Below are 19,374 nucleotides of genomic sequence, written 5' to 3' on the forward strand. Positions count from 1 at the left end.
GTTATTTATACAGAACTTTTAAATCATATATACATAAAATAAGGTATGTATAAAATTTAAACAAATTTACTTGATTCAGTAATAATAAAGGCATTTTTAATCGTTCACCCATAATAAAAGTAGCTCTTATTTTAAGTAAATAAGTGTTCATACACTGGTAGGCCTGTGACTTATTCTGCCAAACCCAAAACTCAGGATAATGGAATATTCAGGGTGGATCATGTGAGGCATTTCACTTACTGATGAAGTGGAAATAACTACCTAATTTGTCAGAAATTTTACATTGTAATCCTCCTATCCCCCTAACAAAGGGAAATACTTTTTGGAAACAGTGGACATTCATTAAGACAGAAACACTGAGAGAGATATTATGAGAGAAATTCCTAAGGTCTGAAGAAAAGGATTAGTTCAAAGTATTCTAATATGTGTTACAAAATGCTGAAAATTCCAAATTAAAGTCATTTTTTCCTGTAATGCCACAGGCCCAACTACATCTTACACTTTCTTTGCTAAAATCTTTCAGCTTAGTTAACTGGATAAATTTTCCCTTTTGGAACATATTCCCAGTTTTATGCAGAAGTCAATGGAAAATAGATTTGCTTTGCAGAAGCTGCTTTACAAGCAAGTATGCTAGAGCATTTTTATCAAGTGAAGCATACAGGCACTGTCTCACTCAGATGAGTTTAGAACATTCTTGTTTGCTTTTACAAACCTGAAGAGAAGATGGTATGTAAACAGAACATGTCTGTACTTGAAGAGCAGATTCTAGATATGATATATACAGTCAAAGAGATCAAAGCATGCCACATGATTACTAAGTACTCTCTCTTTGCATTACACAAAGATCAAAACATGTGCTAACTCCAGTAGCATCACTGCACCGACTGTGCATTTACTAATTTAAAATATATGTCTTGGTTTCTCAGGAGCTCTTGATGAGTTCCCCACTCCTTTACTTTTCCATTGTGCAGAACCACTATCAGATCTGCATTCTGTATTGTGGAGAGTCTGTGAGCCACCACTAGGCACGTCCTCCCCTTACTGGCCTGATCAAGGGCCTGCTGAACCACCTGGAAGAGAGAAGGCCTTGTGATCACCAGCTCAGATTAGATGCTAACAAACTCGCCCAAATCAAACCAATTAAGGAAATCTAATAACATTCTTGGTTTATTTGCTTATTCCCAAGGAAGTTGCCCTACTTTGAGAAATAGTCATCCTACTCAATAGAAATCTAGAAAAAGCAATTATGGATATTTTAAGACTTAATTGGACAAGGTTTTGTGACAATAAATAAAAATGAAATGGTTATCTGTATATAAAAGTAAGTGGTCCAAACTCAAAGTCAGAAAGTGTATTTCTATGGAAGTAGAATTATCTAATTTACTTTCTTTCTTCTCATAGTATATATATTTTTTGGGGGTCAAATTATCTGTAAAACTTTCCTGACTAAAACAGCATCTTAGCTGCAAAGAGATTATAAGGCTGTGTAAAGGAAATGAGACTGGAGGGTAAAAAGCAATATTTGTTGAATATATAAAATGTTCAAATGATGGATAGCTTATTTAAATCTTTGCAATAAGCCTGTAAGGTGGGGGTATTTTTACTTTTCTGATGAGTAAACTGAGATTTGAAAAGCCCTGGTCACTTGACCAAGGTCACACTGCCAGTAACTGATGAATCCAAGATAACAGCCTAGATATCTGATAAAAAAAGTTTTTCTTTCATCACACACGGTCTCCTTGGAAATCAAGAATGATAATAATCTACAAACAGCATTTGAGTGGGGTTAACCACATGAGTTCTTAGATCAGGCAGCCTCTATTAGAATTTAGGGAAGTCACTTAACTTTTCTAAGCCTCAGTATTCTAATCTGTAAAATGAGTATGATGATAAAATAATCTAATTCATTGAATTGCTATGAGGCTTGAGATGACAGCATATAATAATGAGTACTCAATAAATACAAGGTAGGACAAACATAGGTTTACAGGTGTGAGTATGGGAAACACAGTTTATTCTTGTATTATTTTCCATATGAACAACGGTAAGCCTACTTTTGCCTTACCCTGTATTAATGATTATCTCTTATTTGACCAATGTTCATTTAACAAATAAGTGCCTAATAGGTGTAAGAAACTACTAGGGGACAAGGACATAGCAAAATTAAACATCTGAAGGAGTTTGCAGTATGGGTCTGTCACATGTGTTTGCTTCCTTGTTTCCTTCCCAAACTAAGCTAATTATAGAAGGTGGAGTAACTAGCAGGCTCACACACTGCAGTATAGAGCACTCTGTTACACAGGTAGATTGCCTTATTAATTTGTTTGGCTTTATGGGACTAATAACAGAATAGGAAAGTTAATTTTCTTGTGCTTTTTCTTTGAATGGAGAAACATTTCAAGTATCGGGACCCTCTTTTTGATAATGAGACAAATTCAAAGAGAACACCTTTCTAGAACATGAGATGCCCTGTGTCCCAACTCCCTCCCACTTCCCCCATCTCTTCACCAGCCTCTAACCATAATTAGAACTGGTGACCCTATGACTACAGTTATCTCCAGGCCTTTCTTTCTCTAAACTGACCTTTATTTTTTCCCATGATTATTCACTCTCATATGTGATATTATATTCTGAGATGAAAAAAGAGGATGTTACCTTTTCATTCTCATTGTCAAGGGATGAAGTGGCCTCATCCAACAATAAAATTTTTGGCTTTCGGAGAAGAGCCCTTGCAATAGCTAGTCTTTGTTTTTGGCCGCCAGAAAGCTGTGTTCCTTTCCGTCCAACTTGTGTGTTGTATTTCTATTACAGGAACATGCAATTAAGAAAGTAAGGCTTGGTTATTTAAATTAGCATGGCAACTAAATATTTGAGAACCATCTAAATATTTCAAATTTTGCTACTCTGGAAAATTTGTGTCCCAACAGGTACTGAAATATATTCTTGTGCTTTGTTGCAAATGAATGCTAAACCAGCAATAAACACGACCATTCATTTACATATCAAATCTAGTCACAGGCAACAGACCTTTGCCATTATGCTCCTACAAAGGAATTGTTTGAATTAAAGCATAAGAGAAAAAACAATTGGCAAAAAAAAGTTCCAAGTACACACAAATATTTTTCCATTAAGTTACATTACCTTCTATTTTCAGGTCAACATGATTTAAAGTATCTAAACACAAGGAAATTATTGGGTCCTTTCATTTTAGCTCTTGTTACATTTCTACAGGCATATCTCTTCAGATGCCAGGATGCTGTACTCAGTGTCAGGGTGCTGCCTGGCAATAAGTTAGGTTGGCATCTTGATAGTGACATTTAGCACTTCACAGTGTTTCCACAGCTCTCCCACTTACGAATGAATTACCCTTCTCCAGTGTGTCCCTCTATAGATGGGCAAAGGGAATTTCTCATATCCTGCAGCCTTTGGAGTCTGCTAAATCACGAGTGGTCAGTTCAGTTGGTGAAAGCAGCCTCCTACTTGCTTTCTAGATTGTCCTTTTGGCTCTTCTTCCCTCCAGGGTTTCACACTGCTTTCTAGTAGTGGTTGCCATTTATCTAACAAATACACGCCTATGGTATTCAATAGGAGGATGGATCTGTTCTACTGGAAGGCAAGTCCAAGTGTACGGCCTTCTAAAGGTGGATCCTGTAGCCGCACCACAGAGAAGATGCAACATGTGATTATATGCTGTTCATTTTGTCTTGGTGCCATGGCGATGCTTGAATCAATTGCCTTTCCATTCACATCTGACTGGGGCAAAGCTGGTATTGAGAGAGCCTATGTCACAGCCTTATGATAAATGTGTCTACTTCATTCAAAACTCATTTTTTTAATTTAAAATGCACAGTTGCTTTCTTTATATCAAACAATGGATGTCTGAATTACTAAAGCTCAGTGAAAGTGTTTTTTCTGAAGTGAAATGCTGTACAAAGAAAACAGACTTCAACTATCTCCTCTGAGATTTTATCTGGGAATGCCAGCAGGCTGGACCCCTTCCTCCTAAAAGGTATTTTGTAAAATTTGGAATTATAGGGTAGGGTAACCTGAAAAAACTGTGTCATTAATTTCCACACACTGCAAAATCCCCATCTAAATTAGAGATCTAACCTCAAACCAAAAACAGAGAATGGGGAATGATAATGGGGTTGTAGCTCTTTTAACTAGTCTCACTTAAATTGTACATGGATTTTTCCATGTAGCTGAAGAAGGTACAAGACTAGCTTAGAAATCACTTTGCATTTTTGGCCTTCTCTGGATTATAGGAAAATGTAAGTCTCAAGAAAGAATTGGATGAAAATCAAATTCAGTTGTTTTTGCCTATCATAGTCAGAACAGATTATAAATGTAGATATAAAGGTAGATATACAAAAACATTTTCAGATACTTAAACTGACGGTTTTGTTCTTTAATGAAGAATCATAGAGTTCCATTCTTTCCTGTTTAAACCGAAAACATAAATCGATTTTCTGGCAAACACTGAGATGGTGAATGCCCTGAAATCACCTGTTTTATGAGATGAAGGGGCAATGGCTTCTTAATACGGACCTGGGGCTAAAAGCTACTTGGGTCCTGGTGGGAACATAAAAAAGATCTAATCCTAAATCAGTTGCATTCCGGAAAATCCCCGGGGGCCCTGGGGTGGAATTGCAGGGTGGTTCCAGTGGTCAAAGTCCTATTCAAGAAGCCATGATGTGGCTTCACTGAGCTGTCACTGTATGTTATTGTGGGGACTATGGGGCATCTACACCTGGTCTATTTCTCATAGGAGCCTTAAGACCAAGGTGGTGTTGCAACTCATCTCCCATGCTCCAGGTTGATATTTCCAAATGCCTAAAGGTCATCTGCATGGCATACACCACAGATGTATTACCCTTACCACACTTCAAATCAACTCCCTGATATTCACCCTCCCGGATCCCCAAAGGTTATATAAGGTGTCCAGGAAGGTGTCTACAAAGGTGACATTTGAAAGAGCTTGAAAGTTAAGCAGCTGGTTCTGCAAAGAGCCAGAGGAAGGGAGATCCCAGCTGAAGAAAAAACAAGTGCAAAGGTCCTGAGGTAGGAAAGAACTTGACGTGTTCATGAGACAGAAAAGAGGCCAGTGTGGTTAGAGCAGAGCCAGCACATGGTGAGGAAGGAGCTGGAGAGGCCAGGTCACAGAAAGCCTCACCAGTCACATGAGGAATTTGGACTTTATTGTAAGTGTTATGGGATACCATTAAGAAGCTTTCAACCAGGATTGTTTTCAACATAAAAACTAATGTTTTAAAAGGATCCCTCTAGTTGCTGTGAGGAAGAATAATAATACATATTAATTCAGTGAATATTAAAATAGTCTGGTCTTGGAAAAACAGTCACATAAAAATTTCAAACTTTGCTTTTACATATAACTTTACATTAGATGCTGGTAATAAATACATTGTATAACACAAGGAGCACGTAAAACAACCATTTCACCTCACTGAACTACTTAGGCTAATTTAGCTGCTTTGAAGTTCAAGATTTCAGATATTTTCTTACCTCAGGGAGACCCTCAATAAAAGAATGGATATTTGCTGCACTTGCTACTTCTTTTATCTCATCTAATGGCACAACACGGCTGTTATCACCATAGGCGATGTTCTCAGCAATACTACAGTTGAAGAGCACAGGCTCTTGAGAAACGATTGCTATTTGGGAACGAAGCCATTGTATGTTCAATTCCTTTGCATCCACACCATCAAATAGCTGCCAAAACCAGAATGGAGAATGGTATGTGAAGATCCAACACTGTATCATGTTACAGTTCACTGTATTCAAACACACAAATCATAACAAGCAAGTTAGGCATTCAAGCTATTTAGTAGTATAATGTTACCCAAGGAAGGTTCATAAATCACATGTCTCATACAAGCGGACAGCAAGTAAATGACTAAAATGCCAACTCCTAAACTTACTTGACATTTCTAGGAATGGCCATATATTCTAGAGACCTACCCAGAGTCTAGAGTAGAGCCTGCTGCTCTGTACTAAAGTCATGTGGAAAATGACCAACCTCCACTGTAACAGGACCCCACTTTATTAAAGCCCAGAAAGAGAGTATGACTGATATAGTAGCCCACAGGTAGAAATATGTCATTTTGCACATAGCCATGTTTGTTTATATGTCCATATAACATCAATCAACCTACTCTGTGAGGGGGCTCTTTAGGCACCAGGGAAATAGTGGTAAATAAGACAAAGTTCTTGCCCTCCTGCACCTTATATTCTGGTGGAGAGAGGCAGGCAATAAACACACTAACAACTCAAACCAGAAAAAGAAAGTGTCATAAAGAAGGGATAATGGGAGAGAGAATGACTGAGGATGTGGGATGAGTGTGGGTGGATGCATTATTTTCTATGGGGTTATGTAAAAGCCCTACCTAAAAGTAGCATTTAGAATGAGACATGAATGATGAGAAGGAGCCAGCAAAGAAGAGTAAAAACATTCTAACATGGAAGATCAAAGACCCATAAGTAAGTTTAAAGAACATAGACACACAGTGTACAATGAGCTGGGGTGGGGGGTGGGGTGATAGGGAAGGAGTTTGGAGAGAGAGGCAGGTGCCAGATCATTAAGGACCTTGATTGATGCTATGGACTATGGGTTACTCTAACTGTGATGGGAAACCATTGGGGGTTTTAAAGGAGGGCGTGTCATGTGCTATGTGCAGACAGATGAGTGGTACCTAATACTAGTACTCATTGTGGACTTATTGGTAAAAAGGGAGCCATTTTAGACCATTCCATTTTGCAAACAGTCATTGAGAATCTGTGATGGGGAAAAGACTGTAAATTGCAAGAGAATAGGACTAATAAGGACTGATAGAAGTCTGACTTTTAGAGGCTTATGCTTTGTTGTGAGAAGAAAGAGGCAGAACAGGAGGTTGTGTTTGTGTATGTGTGTAATGTGGTGGTGGTTGCGGGGAGAGGATTAGTGAAAACCTGAATATACTGTGAGGAAGAAAAGTCCCAGCTGAGAAAAACAGTCTTTGGAGTTCAAAGGAGGGAGAGGTTGCATTTTTTTTTTGAGATCAGATTGCAGGACTTAATAGAACTGATTCAGATTAGCCCTAATCATGCACAAAGTTTTGGGAATTGGAGGTGGAAGGGTTGAAGATGGTCAGTGGGAACAGCAAAAAGCCTGAGCCAGGGAGGCAGAGGAAACTATTACCTCTGTCTTAAACCGGAACCGAATAAAGAGCCCGGGCATGGATATTAGGCCGGTCCTCCAACACCTGTATTTTAAAAGAATTCCATGGCTTATAAGATGAAAATTTCTACCGCCATAATGGCTGAAGAATCTTTGGGTCTTTACACTTAGCATCAAAGTCCTATCCATCATTCCTATTATTGGTTTGCTTGTCCTTTTAGTTAAGGGATAGTTTTTTTTCTTTCTTTTAACTACTGTACTGTTTGCCCTACCCAAACCAGTGATGATACTTAAGCCCAAGAGAACGTTTAAGAATAGCACCATTAATCCCCAGATAAGTTGTATTTAAATTAAGACTTACTATTTGTCCTCTCATGGGATCATAAAATCTCTGCAGAAGTTGGACAGAAGTGCTTTTCCCACAGCCACTGCTCCCAACAAATGCTACTGTCTTCCCTTTCTCAATACTGAGGGATAAGCCACGGAGGATGAGAACATCTGGGCGACATGGATAGAAGAAAGAGACTTCCCGGAACTCTATATTCCCTTCACATATGTCCTGTGAAGAAAGTTGGCAGTGTTTAGAAAAGTTGTAACACATAGCACATTGACTTAGCACCTTCTGAAAACTGAACATGTTTCCATACTACTTTAATTTTAAACATCATATTCCTCTCTGTGGAGCTGCTGACTGCGCACTGGTTTCTGTTACTTTTGTTTAGATTTTTATATCTGCGCTTCTTGTTGTCTTCACTACTGGACTTCACAAAGTTGCTTAAAAGCCCAGGTTTCCTTCAGCTTCACTACCCAGACACAGTCCAGTCTAGAGATTAGCTTAATATGGACAATGAACAATAAGTGGACATTTATTTATTTATTTTATTTATTTTTTAAAAAAATATATTTTATTGATTTTTTACAGAGAGGAAGGGAGAGGGATAGAGAGTTAGAAACATCGATGAGAGAGAAACATCGACCAGCTGCCTCCTGCACACCTCCCACTGGGGATGTGCCCACAACCAAGGTACATGCCCTTGACCGGAATCGAACCTGGGACCTTTCAGTCTGCAGGCTGACACTCTATCCACTGAGCCAAACCGGTTTCGGCAATAAGTGGACATTTAAAATCACAGTTGTGCTTACTGGTTTTTTCCCTTCTTGACTATAGCTTTCTATAGTTGGTTTCTTTTCCAATAAAGCAAACAGATGTGCAGCCCCGGATTTGGCTCTCGAATATTCAGGTGCCAAAGCAAGTGTTTCTCCAATGGCCATAGCTCCGTATGCAATTGCAGTAAAAACTCTATCAAAAGACAAAGCATTTGAATCTAGTTAGGTTCATTTCAAACAATGGAGCTCTAAAAGTAAAGGAAAAAGCAGGCACAGGAATATCATCTTTTGACCCAGACAACACCACTAATGCTGAAGGCCCAATAAGGATCTTTCTTGTAATTTTCTACCACATAGTTATTGTCCCTTGCTTTGTACATCACAATAACCTTTGAAGTTCAGGTAATCTTAAAAGTTTCTCTTCCAGATAAGAGACACAGATCAAAGGTCCTAACTAGTGAATGTTTTCATATAAGTGATGCCATCTGATCACCTAGGAGATAAGGAGGGCAGGAACTCATATAACTTTTTAACAAATGAAGAGACTCTAGCCTAAAGAAATCGAGCCATTTGCTTAGGGTCACATAACTGTGAAACTGTAGGACTGGAACTTGAACTTCCTTGTTCATTGCTTTCCCTTACATGGTGGTGTTTGGAATGGAAAGCTGGCCTGAACTCTAAATGTCTGCTTGTTGGAGTTTGTTATCACTTGTTTCCCGTATTAGCATCTTCAGAAGGCCCTAAATATCAAATCTCCCTTGATTTGTCTCCTTTACATCCCTTCAGTCATTGATCCCTCTATTTAGACTTCTTATCTTCCTCCTCTCCTCTGGATAATCTCTGGGGAGGGCAGGAGTTGGGTGGCTGCCATTGCAGTGAACACTAAAAGAAGGCTTTCCTGTTCTCCTTGTTTTAGCTAACTAAGGTTACTTTCCTGATTGCAACGATAACTCACAGTTCTTCCAGGGCTTCCAAGCCTAGCAGAGCAAAGATGGTGGTGAAGGCCTAGCTTGCATCTTTACCCCTTATTATTTCAAGCTATCAACCAACTATCAATATTTATTGAAAACCTGCCTGTTTGGGTCAGTAAAGACTTTGACTATTCAAAGTCTTATATGATTTCCTGTCAGGAACTGAACTTGGATTTTTGGAGGATGAGGCCACAATACGAAAGCGGCCTGGCTCTGTCTCTCAGGCAGTTTTCAAAACTGTGGCTTTTATTCCTACTGTACTGAAGGCTGTCTTGGCCTTGATTCTTTCTTAGCCATGTGCTCTACTTAGCTTCCTGCTAATACGTATAGCATAGGAGAAACAGAGAGGAAAGCTCAGTAGTGGGGGTATGAAGAGTTACAGAAACTTCTGCTAGACAATAATGGTTTCTAAACTATATTGCAAAGGGCAAGTCAGCTAGAAACTAAAAATCAGAGAGGAGAAAATTATTTTGTATTTTTCAAAGTGTGCACAATTATAAGGAAGTGAGTCAAAAGTGTTACCTGGGCTAACAGAGGCAGAGGGGAGAGTTTTACTAAACATATATGTGTATGAGAACCTAAACAAGAGATTGTCTAAATCAGGGGTCCTCAAACTTTTTAAACAGGGCGCCAGTTCAGTGTCCCTCAGACCGTTGGAGGGCCGGACTATAGTTTAAAAAAAAACTATGAACAAATTCCTATGCACACTGCACATATCTTATTTTGAAGTAAAAAACCAAAACGGGAACAAATACAATATTTGTATTTGCACGTGGCCCGCGGGCCGTAGTTTGAGGACCCCTGGTCTAAATGCCTGTGCATTTGTTGCAAGGCAGCAAAGTGAAAATGGAATCACCTTTTAAAAAAGCTCATCTGAGAGAAACTTCTATAACAACAGAGATAAAGAGAGCTTCTACCATAGAAAATGTATGTTGCCCCACTTTGTTGTTTTTTTTTTTTTGGAGGAAAAAGTTAAGGCTGATATTAGCCATGCTGATAAACATATTATGAGCACATCAAAGGATTCTGCTGTTAAAACTCCCTTTATGCATCTCCCTTTAAGGCACACTATTATTTCTAAAAGAGAGACAACTTATCCATCCTTATAGCTATAAATCATGACAATACATTCTCATTTTATAGGGTGAATAAAACATCTTTATATTTAACAATAAACTAGAATATGACTTCCCCAATTTTTATATAATTCTAGGAGGTTTCTGGTAGTGGCCAAAAAAATCCCTAAGGTTTTAAGCAACTATGGAGAGCAGGCTGGGATTCAGTCCCCATACCCCTATTTCTTTCTTTCTTTCTTTTTTTAATTTTTTTTTTTGGTGCTCTATCCTGTAACTTATTTTTTTAATATATAATTGATATTTTACAGAGAGGAAGGGGGAGGGATAGAGAGTTAGAAACACCGATGAGAGAGAAACATCGATCAGTTGCCTCCTGCATACCCCCTACTGGGGATGTGCCCGCAACCAAGGTACATGCCCTTGACTGGAATTGAACCTGGGACCCCTCAGTCCGCAGGGCGATGCTCTATCCACTGAGCCAAACTGGTTAGGGCCTATTTCTTTCTTTAAAAAAATGTTTTTAAAATATATTTTTATTGATTTCAGAGAGGATGGGATAGGGAGAGAGAGATAGAAACATCAATGATGAGAGAGAATCATTGATCAGCTGCCTCCTGCATGCCCCACACTGGGGATCGGGCCCGCAACCAAGGCATGTGCCCTTGACTGGAATTGAACCAGGGACCCTTCAGTCCACAGGCTGACACTCTTATCTACTGAGCCAAACTGGCTAGGGTCCCATACCCCTATTTCTTAAAGAAAGTGTGATCCTCAGATTCTGTGCCTCAGAATAATCTTGAATATTTGGTAAAATGTAGATTCCTGGCTCTATACCAGATCTACAAATATCTGGGTTAGATTTGTGGGGGGAGCTTCAGATGACTGCATTTTAATCAGCTCCATGATTGGTGAGTTAGGACACTGTTGATTTAGAGAATGACACAAAGTTCTTTTTACTTAAGGAGGATTCTGTAGGAGGGAGTTTCTTTGTAATCTCTTCCATTCAGTTAGTTGATTAGATAGAAAGCTGTGTCTATCACCCTAGATTCTGGAAGGCACAGTCTAATAGGCCAGGTGTAATTTAGTGTATCTAAAGAGACACTTGTGACATATTCATGGTAGTTGGTGGCTACATTGGGTTTCTAAGAAGATTGGAGACTTTGATGTTGAAGACAAACCTCATCTGTTCACATTTTTTGCACAGCCATGTACCCATATTTCCCAGAGACTCTCTCCTTTGCCCATACTATAAAAGTATGGGTATCCTTATTTTGTCTGTAGACTGGTTGTCTGAAACTCAAAATGTGATATTAGTTGCCTTAGCTCAGATAGCCCCCTGCTTCTTTCCTCAGGACACTGGGAAATACCAATGTGATAGTGTTCATTAATCATTACTCTTATGTTAACATTCTATATATGTTCTGAGAGCTAAAATGCTTGTCTCTAGAAATTAACCTTTTTATGAATTTAATGGAAGTAATTCATGAAATGTGGTACACCAGAAGAAGAAGAAATTTTTGTATTGGAGCCTTTTGATTCTCTTGTATTTTAGGGTCATAAAATAACATTAAACAAGTTACTTGTTCCACTTATGTTAAGAATCAGTCCAGTCCTAGATATTCAAATGTTCAGAAAACTAAACAAGAAGTTTTTAAAAATATAATTTTACAGAAAGATTCTATGCAAAACTGTCTACAGAATTAGTAACAATAGTAATCATAATGATGATAATAAAAAATGTCTACCAAGCAAAGCCTCTGTCATGTTGAATCATGAACTAAAGTCTGTGCTCTGCCACTTGCTGATTAAGTGACTTTGGGCAAGTTAGGTAATTTCCTTCTTGAGTCTTAATTTTCTCCATCTGTAAAATGGGCATTATAACATTTCACAAGGTAGTTGAGAAGACTAGTCAGATAATGCATGAAAAATCCTTAATACTTAAGTAAGGTTTGTTGTTATCGTGATTATCATATGAACAGAATGGTTGGCATCTTCATAGGCCCTTTTCAAGAAACATCCTGCCTGATTTCACTTGCAGGCATGATAGTGATCAGCATGATGTTGAGGTTGTATGATTGTTTTTTTTGTTAATCCCCACCCGAGGATATTTTTTCCATTGATTTTTTTTTTTTTTTTTTTTTTTTTTTGGGAGAGAGTGGCAGGGAGAGAGGGAGAGCCCTAGAGAGGAGGAGGAGGAGGGGGGGGAAGGAGAGAGGGAGGGAGGGAGAGGAGAGAGAGAGAAAGAGAGAGAGAGAGGGAGAGAGAGAGAGGAGAGAGGAGAGAGGAGAGAGAGGGAAACAGAGATGGAGATGTATCAATAGAGATACATCAATTGGCAACTGGGGAACTCAGCCAATGCTCTAACCACTGAACTATATCAGCCAGGGCAAGGTTGTATCATCCTTTAACTAAGAACATTCTTTACTTAGTTTTAATCTAAACAAATCTCAGTATGTAGAAGTAGACTCCCAATTACAAACATTCTATTTTTATATAAATAGTTGTCTTTGACTTAGACCCAGTCCTGCTACCAAAGTACCTGGTATTAGACGTGTGGATATAGAAGGGAAGAAAAATAGAAGAATCTGAAAAAACAGGAGTAATGTGAAAACATTGACTCTGGAAGCACATTTCCAGGAATGACTAGACTGCTTAATTATGCAGTCTAAATTTCCTCTTTTATTTTTGATTTAGTCATTTATTCAATAAATATTTATTATGTGCCTACTATGTGCCAAGCTTTTGTTTTTGGTTCTAGGGCAACATTTGGTCATTAGTGACCAAAACAGGTTAAGCTCTGCTCTCCCTGAGCTTACAGTCTATGCAGTCAATAAATAGGGAACAAAAAAGGTAATTTTATATAGTGATAAGTGTTATACATAAAACATGGTAATAGAATAGAGAGTGATGATGAGGAGAGGCAAGGGGACTACTTAGGGCCATCAGCATAAGTCTCTCTGAAGAATGCACTTAGGAGCAGAGGCCTGGATGGTAAGAAAGAGGCAAGTTGGCAGAGACCTGGGAAATGATTATACGAGACAGAAGGAAGACTGATTTACAGTCATCTATATATACACTAAGGGCCCAGTGCATGAATTCCTGCACCTTGAAAGGAATTGTGGGCCGCGAAGCTGCAGTGGGCATAGGGGCGGGTCTCAGCCCATCCTCTGCGCCACCACCTGGTCCCTCCTGCCGTGGCCCCTGGTCCCCTGTCTGCCAGCAGCCCTGCTCCCACTACCACTGTTCTCACATGCTGATGGCACCAGCCCCGCTTGTACCCACTGACGGCGCAAAAAAAGCCAGTGCCAGCAGCAGGTGCGAGCAGGGCCAGCACCATCAGTGGGTGCAAGCAGTGGCTGCCACCCTGATTGCTCCTCAGGAGCAGGGGGAGGTGGAGAAGCCCTCAGGGGTGATCGGGGCCAGCAGCCACAGCTCGCACTGCTGATGGTGCTGAGAGATCAGGACTGGCACTGGGAGCCAGCAGCAGGTGTGAACGGTGGTTCTGGTGTCAGCTGTGGGTGCAACGGGGACTGGTGCTGGCAATGAATGTGAAAGCTGGGTGGGACTGCGGCATGTGGGAGCAAAGAATTTTTAGTAATCATGAGAGGCTTGCCCTGATGACAGCAACCGGTGCCCTCCCTTGGTCTGGCACCCCCACCCACCTGCTCTACCATCCCGCCATGTTCCACACGCACCCCCTGGTAGTCAGTGCACATCATAGCGACTGGTTGTTCGGTTGTTCCACCGTCTGGTCTATTTGCGTATTACGGTTTTATATATATAGATAAAAGGCTAATATACAAAGTGTCCCCTTGGGAGTTTGACAGGGAGACCGGGAGTTTGATTGCTTGCTATGGCGTGCATTGACCATCAGGGGGTGGCGTGGAACATGTTGGGTGACCAGTGGTGGCGGCGGGGTGCTGAAGGAGCGAGAGAAGGAGGAGGCAGGGAGGCGGGGAACCTGATTGGCCCTGATCACCAGCCAGGCCTAGGGACCCTACCCGTGCACGAATTTCATGCACCGGGCCTCTAGTATTTGATAAAACCATCTCCACTTTGAGAGTTCCATGAAGCCTCACAGATTCCAGAGGAATGGATGACCAGAAGGCATAGTTTACCCCTCCCTACATTCCCAAATTCTAATAAACTGAAACAGGACCAATTTAGTTAGGAACTGAATTCAGATTATATCACTATCAGTATTTTACCAGCTAGTCTACACTTACATATATAAAAAAACAGAAAAACATTAAAAAGTTTCCCCAGCATGCTTTCCCCACATATATGATTCAAATGATAATGCTATAAACTAGACACATTTCTGGTCAATTTAAGTACATGACTCATTTACAGGGTTTATATTTTTGTACAACTTACATGAACATGCCCTCTGGGGTCATTCGTCCAGCTTGAATTAAATAGACTCCAAATCGAAACCCCACTGCATAGGCAAAATATACAAAAGCATGGCTGAATGCATAACAGATTCCAATGATCTGTGCTTTCTTCAGGGTATTTCTGAAATGCACAAAGTTTACTAAGTAATGGGTCATAAGGTATACCAAGAACATTTTAATAAACGTTGAGTAATGAATATAGAAGATTAGACATGTTATTTAGGGGACGTACATTTTTCTAAGAATTAGTTATTTTTTAACTACTAAAAATTATTATAGAGAAAACAGAAAATGTAATGATTTTCTCTATAGCTATACATTTAAAATTAAAAAAAAACTGATTTGAGAGAGAAACATCTATTTATTCTTCCACTTATTTATGCAGTCATTGGTTGCTTCGTGTATGTGCACTTTCTGGGAATCAGACCCACAACCTTGGTGTATTGGGATGATGCTCTAGCCAACTGAGCTACCCGGCCAGGGCTTATAGCTATACACTTAATTCAGTATAACAAATTGCCTCTATTTACTTTCAAATGAATAGATAAGTCTGTCAGAGGACAGTTAATGAAAGAGATCTGGTTTAGAAATATTTAAAATATATTCTATCCCAATCTTTCACTAGGAGATTAAATAGTGAAATTAAAGGTCAGTACCAACCATAAGCATGTGCATAACAGAGTACAAAACTACCTCTCTGATAAAGTAATACAAAAAGTATCACTGAGTAAATGTGATGAGGATGACTAGTTTAAAATTAAAAGGGGTGATCACATTTATTATGTATATATTAGTTTTAAAAATGTGAACCATTTTAGAGATTCAATTTAAAAGGCTAAGCACTTTTTTTTCCTTGAATATATTTCTCCAGTCATACTTTAGGAAAATAAGAAAAGGTGCTTTTACACACTTAGTAAAAGCACATGGCAATGCGGGAGGATCTAAAACATATTCTAATAGTGCTTGCTTTTGATTCCTCTTTTAGTCTCCTCTTGGTGAAGCCAATGAGAAATTATGATATGGCATTATTAGGAAAGATTCCAGAGAAAATGGATTGGCAGGCAAATCACTGGGGTCATCAGGAGTACAGCCTTTACAGGAGCAAACTATAGTTAATGGAGTCAGTATGGATCTACAATCACCTGTGCTGAGTCTGAAGCGTCTCCTCATACTTTTGCTCAAAAGCTTTTTCTCTTGTCAATGATACTATTGTACGTATATTCTCCACAGCTTCAGTTGCTATCTTATAAAATAGGACAATAAAAGAGAGAAATAAAATTAATAATGGTAAAATTCTCCTGGCTGTGAATTTCAGTCATTTATACAGGGGATATATTGAGTACATCAACTCAGTAAGTTTTCCTAATGAGTTTTTTTAGCTTCCTTTTTTCTTTTCCCAAAATAAGATAAGAAAATAACATTTCAGGATAACAGCCTCAAGGAAAATTTTTAAAGATTTAGTCCACTGACCTAAATTTAGTTCCTGTCAAATCTTCACTGAATTTCTATTAAACTGGTTCCATAGGCAGAAGGATAGGATCAAACATCAGTGAGCATTATGTTCATATGTAATTATGCAAAGGAACTGCCCTATGAATTACGAGATAATTCAAGGAGAAGACAGTAGAGAGAATCAAATAAATAACTATTTTATTTTAGCACAGAAAGGCAACTAGCAACCAAAAGGCTCAGGAACATTGCAGTAAAGGAACATGGGTATGGCTACAGAATTCTTTATAAGCTATAGTCATTTCTCATTTTGATATCTGTGAACTTAAAAAAATATTTAATTAAAATATAATGAATGTTTTCCCATATTTATACAGTTTTTAAAAAGGAGTAATTATGTGGGATCCAAAATGGAGGAGACTTTTTGCTTAGACTCACTTCTGGAACATGAGAACACATGTTGACTGGAAAGGAACCTTCCTCCTACTTTTACATTCTGTTTCCAGATTGGCAGAGGGGGCTATGGGACTGAGCAAGATTTAGGTGGACACCAAATGGTCTTTGAAGGAGAATTTGGGTTACAGGAAAGGACTAGGTTTCTGGACTGTAGTCAGGAAACCTGGATTCTACTCTCAATTTTGATGTTTTGTTCAAAATTGTCATTAATTTCAAAATGAACTCAAAGAAACCTCAATTTGTAACATTCTGTGGTATGCAAGATAAATGGAGAAGAATGCTGAAACCTTGAGAAAATAATAGAAATGATTTTTAAAAATCTGTGATCATTTTTCACAATGGAGAAAGGACTATTATCAATTTAGAACCTTAGAAAATAGTCTTTAAAAAAAACTAATATGGCCATTTTAAGTCTGAAAATAAAACATTTGGTGATTTGTCAAAATCTACACATGCAACCAAAGAAGGAGCAACATGTTTTATTGCCCATATTTGAAGTTTCAATGTTTGGTAAATTGACTGATTTAAAGGTACTGGGAAAGCTACTGCCTTTTTTTTTTTAAAAAATTGTTTTATTGCTTAAAGTATTACAAAGAGTATTACATATGCTACTGCCTTTTTTATTGAAGTTATTGATTGTATATTCTGTGGTTACTCTAATAAAATAAAAAGGAAAAGTCAAAAGGCACAGATACATCTAAAGTTCATGACATAAAAATTAAGATGAGTAAAATATAATTAATTAGGGTCCCATTGATTTGGAAGTTGTGATCACTTGCATACAGGCAGAGTTAAGCAAACAACTTTTCACTATGTCTGAGGCAAATATATAGTAAGTATTTCAGTCTGTACTGCCCAAGCATACATTCCAAAGGTCCTTATCTAATACAAGAAAGGTGGAAAAGCCCCAGAGTCATACAAACCAGATTTCGATGAGTCATGTGCTTGGCATCCCTCTTTATGAATATTCATGCTATTTATAATGTGCCAACTGCAACACAGTCAGTTTTACAGACCGTAAGTAATATGTATTTTTTTATAAATACATTTTTATTGATTTCAGAGAGGACGGGAGAGGGAGATAGAAACATCAATGATGAGAATTAGTGATCAGCTGCCTCCTGCATGCCCCCTACTGGGGATCGAGCCTACAACCTGGGCATGTGCCCTGACCAGGAATTGAACTGTGACCTCCTGGTTCATAGGTCAATGCTCAACCACTGAGCCACACTGGTTGGGCAACCATAAGTGATATTAAAATCATTTTCATATTCAGAGGATATTTACCAGTGTTATAAAGATCTCTGCAACCATATCTTGAGAACAGCTTAAAGACTTGGGGATGGATGACCAAGATAAGACTCCTTGTTTCTCTGATGCATCATCCAAAAGGCAGTCATAAGAAACAGGCTTTGGACCTGTACCAAAATGAAAGTCAAGGAGAGTAGGATGGAAGGCCACACACACACACACACACACACACACACACACACACACACACAAAAGAAAAGAAAAGAAAAAAGAAGAAAGAAAAAAAGAACTGGGAAAGTAATGTACTGCCTTGCCTGCCCCTGGAGAGAATGGGTGGGTAGAGATGGATGGACACTTGACAGGTTGACAGGGATGTTGTACAAGGGAGTCCTACTTTGGGTGCCTGATTAAATCAAATGACACCCCTTTCAATTGTTAGATGTAATGATACAGTACTAATGTTTCCCTCAATCCCCAATATAATTATTATTTTTATGGATATAATTGATCCTGAAAGCTTAAATATATCAAAGCATTTTTTCAAGAAATTAAATTGCTCAGCATAAAAATAGTTCTTGTCTAAAACCTTGTCTTAGTCACTATCAATTAAAAAAAGTGCACCACTTTGTATGCAATAAATCTTATATTTCTTTTTTCTTTTGAAAAATAAAATACCCAGAATTGTTCAAGAAAATGTAATTATTCAGTAATCAGAGAATAAGGAATCACATGTTAGCAATCCCCCATGAGATTGTAACAGTAACAATGGCTGACATTACTGAATACTTACTGTCCACATCAAGCATGTCAAACTCAAAGGCTAATATGGGCCAAATAAACAAGGTTTAAATTTATGTGGGCCGCAAAAAAACAAAAGCTTCAATTTTCATAGAAACATAGGTTTATTTTGATAGAGACATGCTGAATACAAAGGGCTAAAATAAATGAGTAATCATTAACATAAAATAATAGAACATTTTAATAAAAATTAATATTTTTTCTTGAACATTAACTTACCAGACACTGAATAACCACACAAATTAATAAGCATAACACAAATAAACCTATTTTTCTTGTTCTCCAAAAGCGAAGTATTTCCTGGTCTGCACACCAAACAAGTCAGTACAACAAGCATGTCAAACTCACGGCCCATGGGCGCATGTGGCCCACAACAAATATTATTGCGGCCCAGCCAATATAATAGTATGTAAAAAACGTTTTAATAAAAATTTCATAACTTAATTTTTACAATATCCTGTTATACAGAATTATTAATAACGAACTAGAATGTTCACTAATGACTGATTACTGTAATCGTGTTGCATTCATTTCCCTTACGCGCCTTACACGCAGGCACACCATTTCTCTCCACTAATACTAGCAGCGAATATTTTAGCAGCTGATTGCCACGTCATTAGTCTTGTACTGACTTGTTTGGTGTGCGCAACAGGAAATATTTCGCTTTCAGAGAACAAGAAAAATAGGTTTATTTG

The 19,374-nt window shown here is 38.4% G+C and overlaps 1 protein-coding gene across 1 annotated transcript in view; it reads right to left on the reverse strand.

The window, feature by feature from the left end:
- Window positions 1–826: 826 nt before the first annotated feature.
- ABCB5 (ATP-binding cassette, sub-family B (MDR/TAP), member 5) overlaps window positions 827–19,374 on the reverse strand; it is a 79,089-nt gene continuing 60,541 nt past the window's right edge. The window contains exons 21-27 of the mRNA XM_005872301.2: window positions 15,868–15,968; window positions 14,706–14,846; window positions 8,318–8,474; window positions 7,536–7,733; window positions 5,524–5,730; window positions 2,656–2,802; window positions 827–1,070 (exon numbers count right to left, since the gene is read on the reverse strand). Coding sequence (XP_005872363.1) covers window positions 873–1,070; window positions 2,656–2,802; window positions 5,524–5,730; window positions 7,536–7,733; window positions 8,318–8,474; window positions 14,706–14,846; window positions 15,868–15,968 — 1,149 coding nt within the window. The 3' untranslated portion in view covers window positions 827–872. The remainder of the gene's footprint in view (window positions 1,071–2,655; window positions 2,803–5,523; window positions 5,731–7,535; window positions 7,734–8,317; window positions 8,475–14,705; window positions 14,847–15,867; window positions 15,969–19,374) is intronic.

The sequence above is a fragment of the Myotis brandtii genome, unplaced genomic scaffold, assembly GCF_000412655.1.
Source record: "Myotis brandtii unplaced genomic scaffold, ASM41265v1 scaffold374, whole genome shotgun sequence".
In the NCBI taxonomy this organism is placed as follows: Eukaryota; Metazoa; Chordata; class Mammalia; order Chiroptera; family Vespertilionidae; genus Myotis; species Myotis brandtii.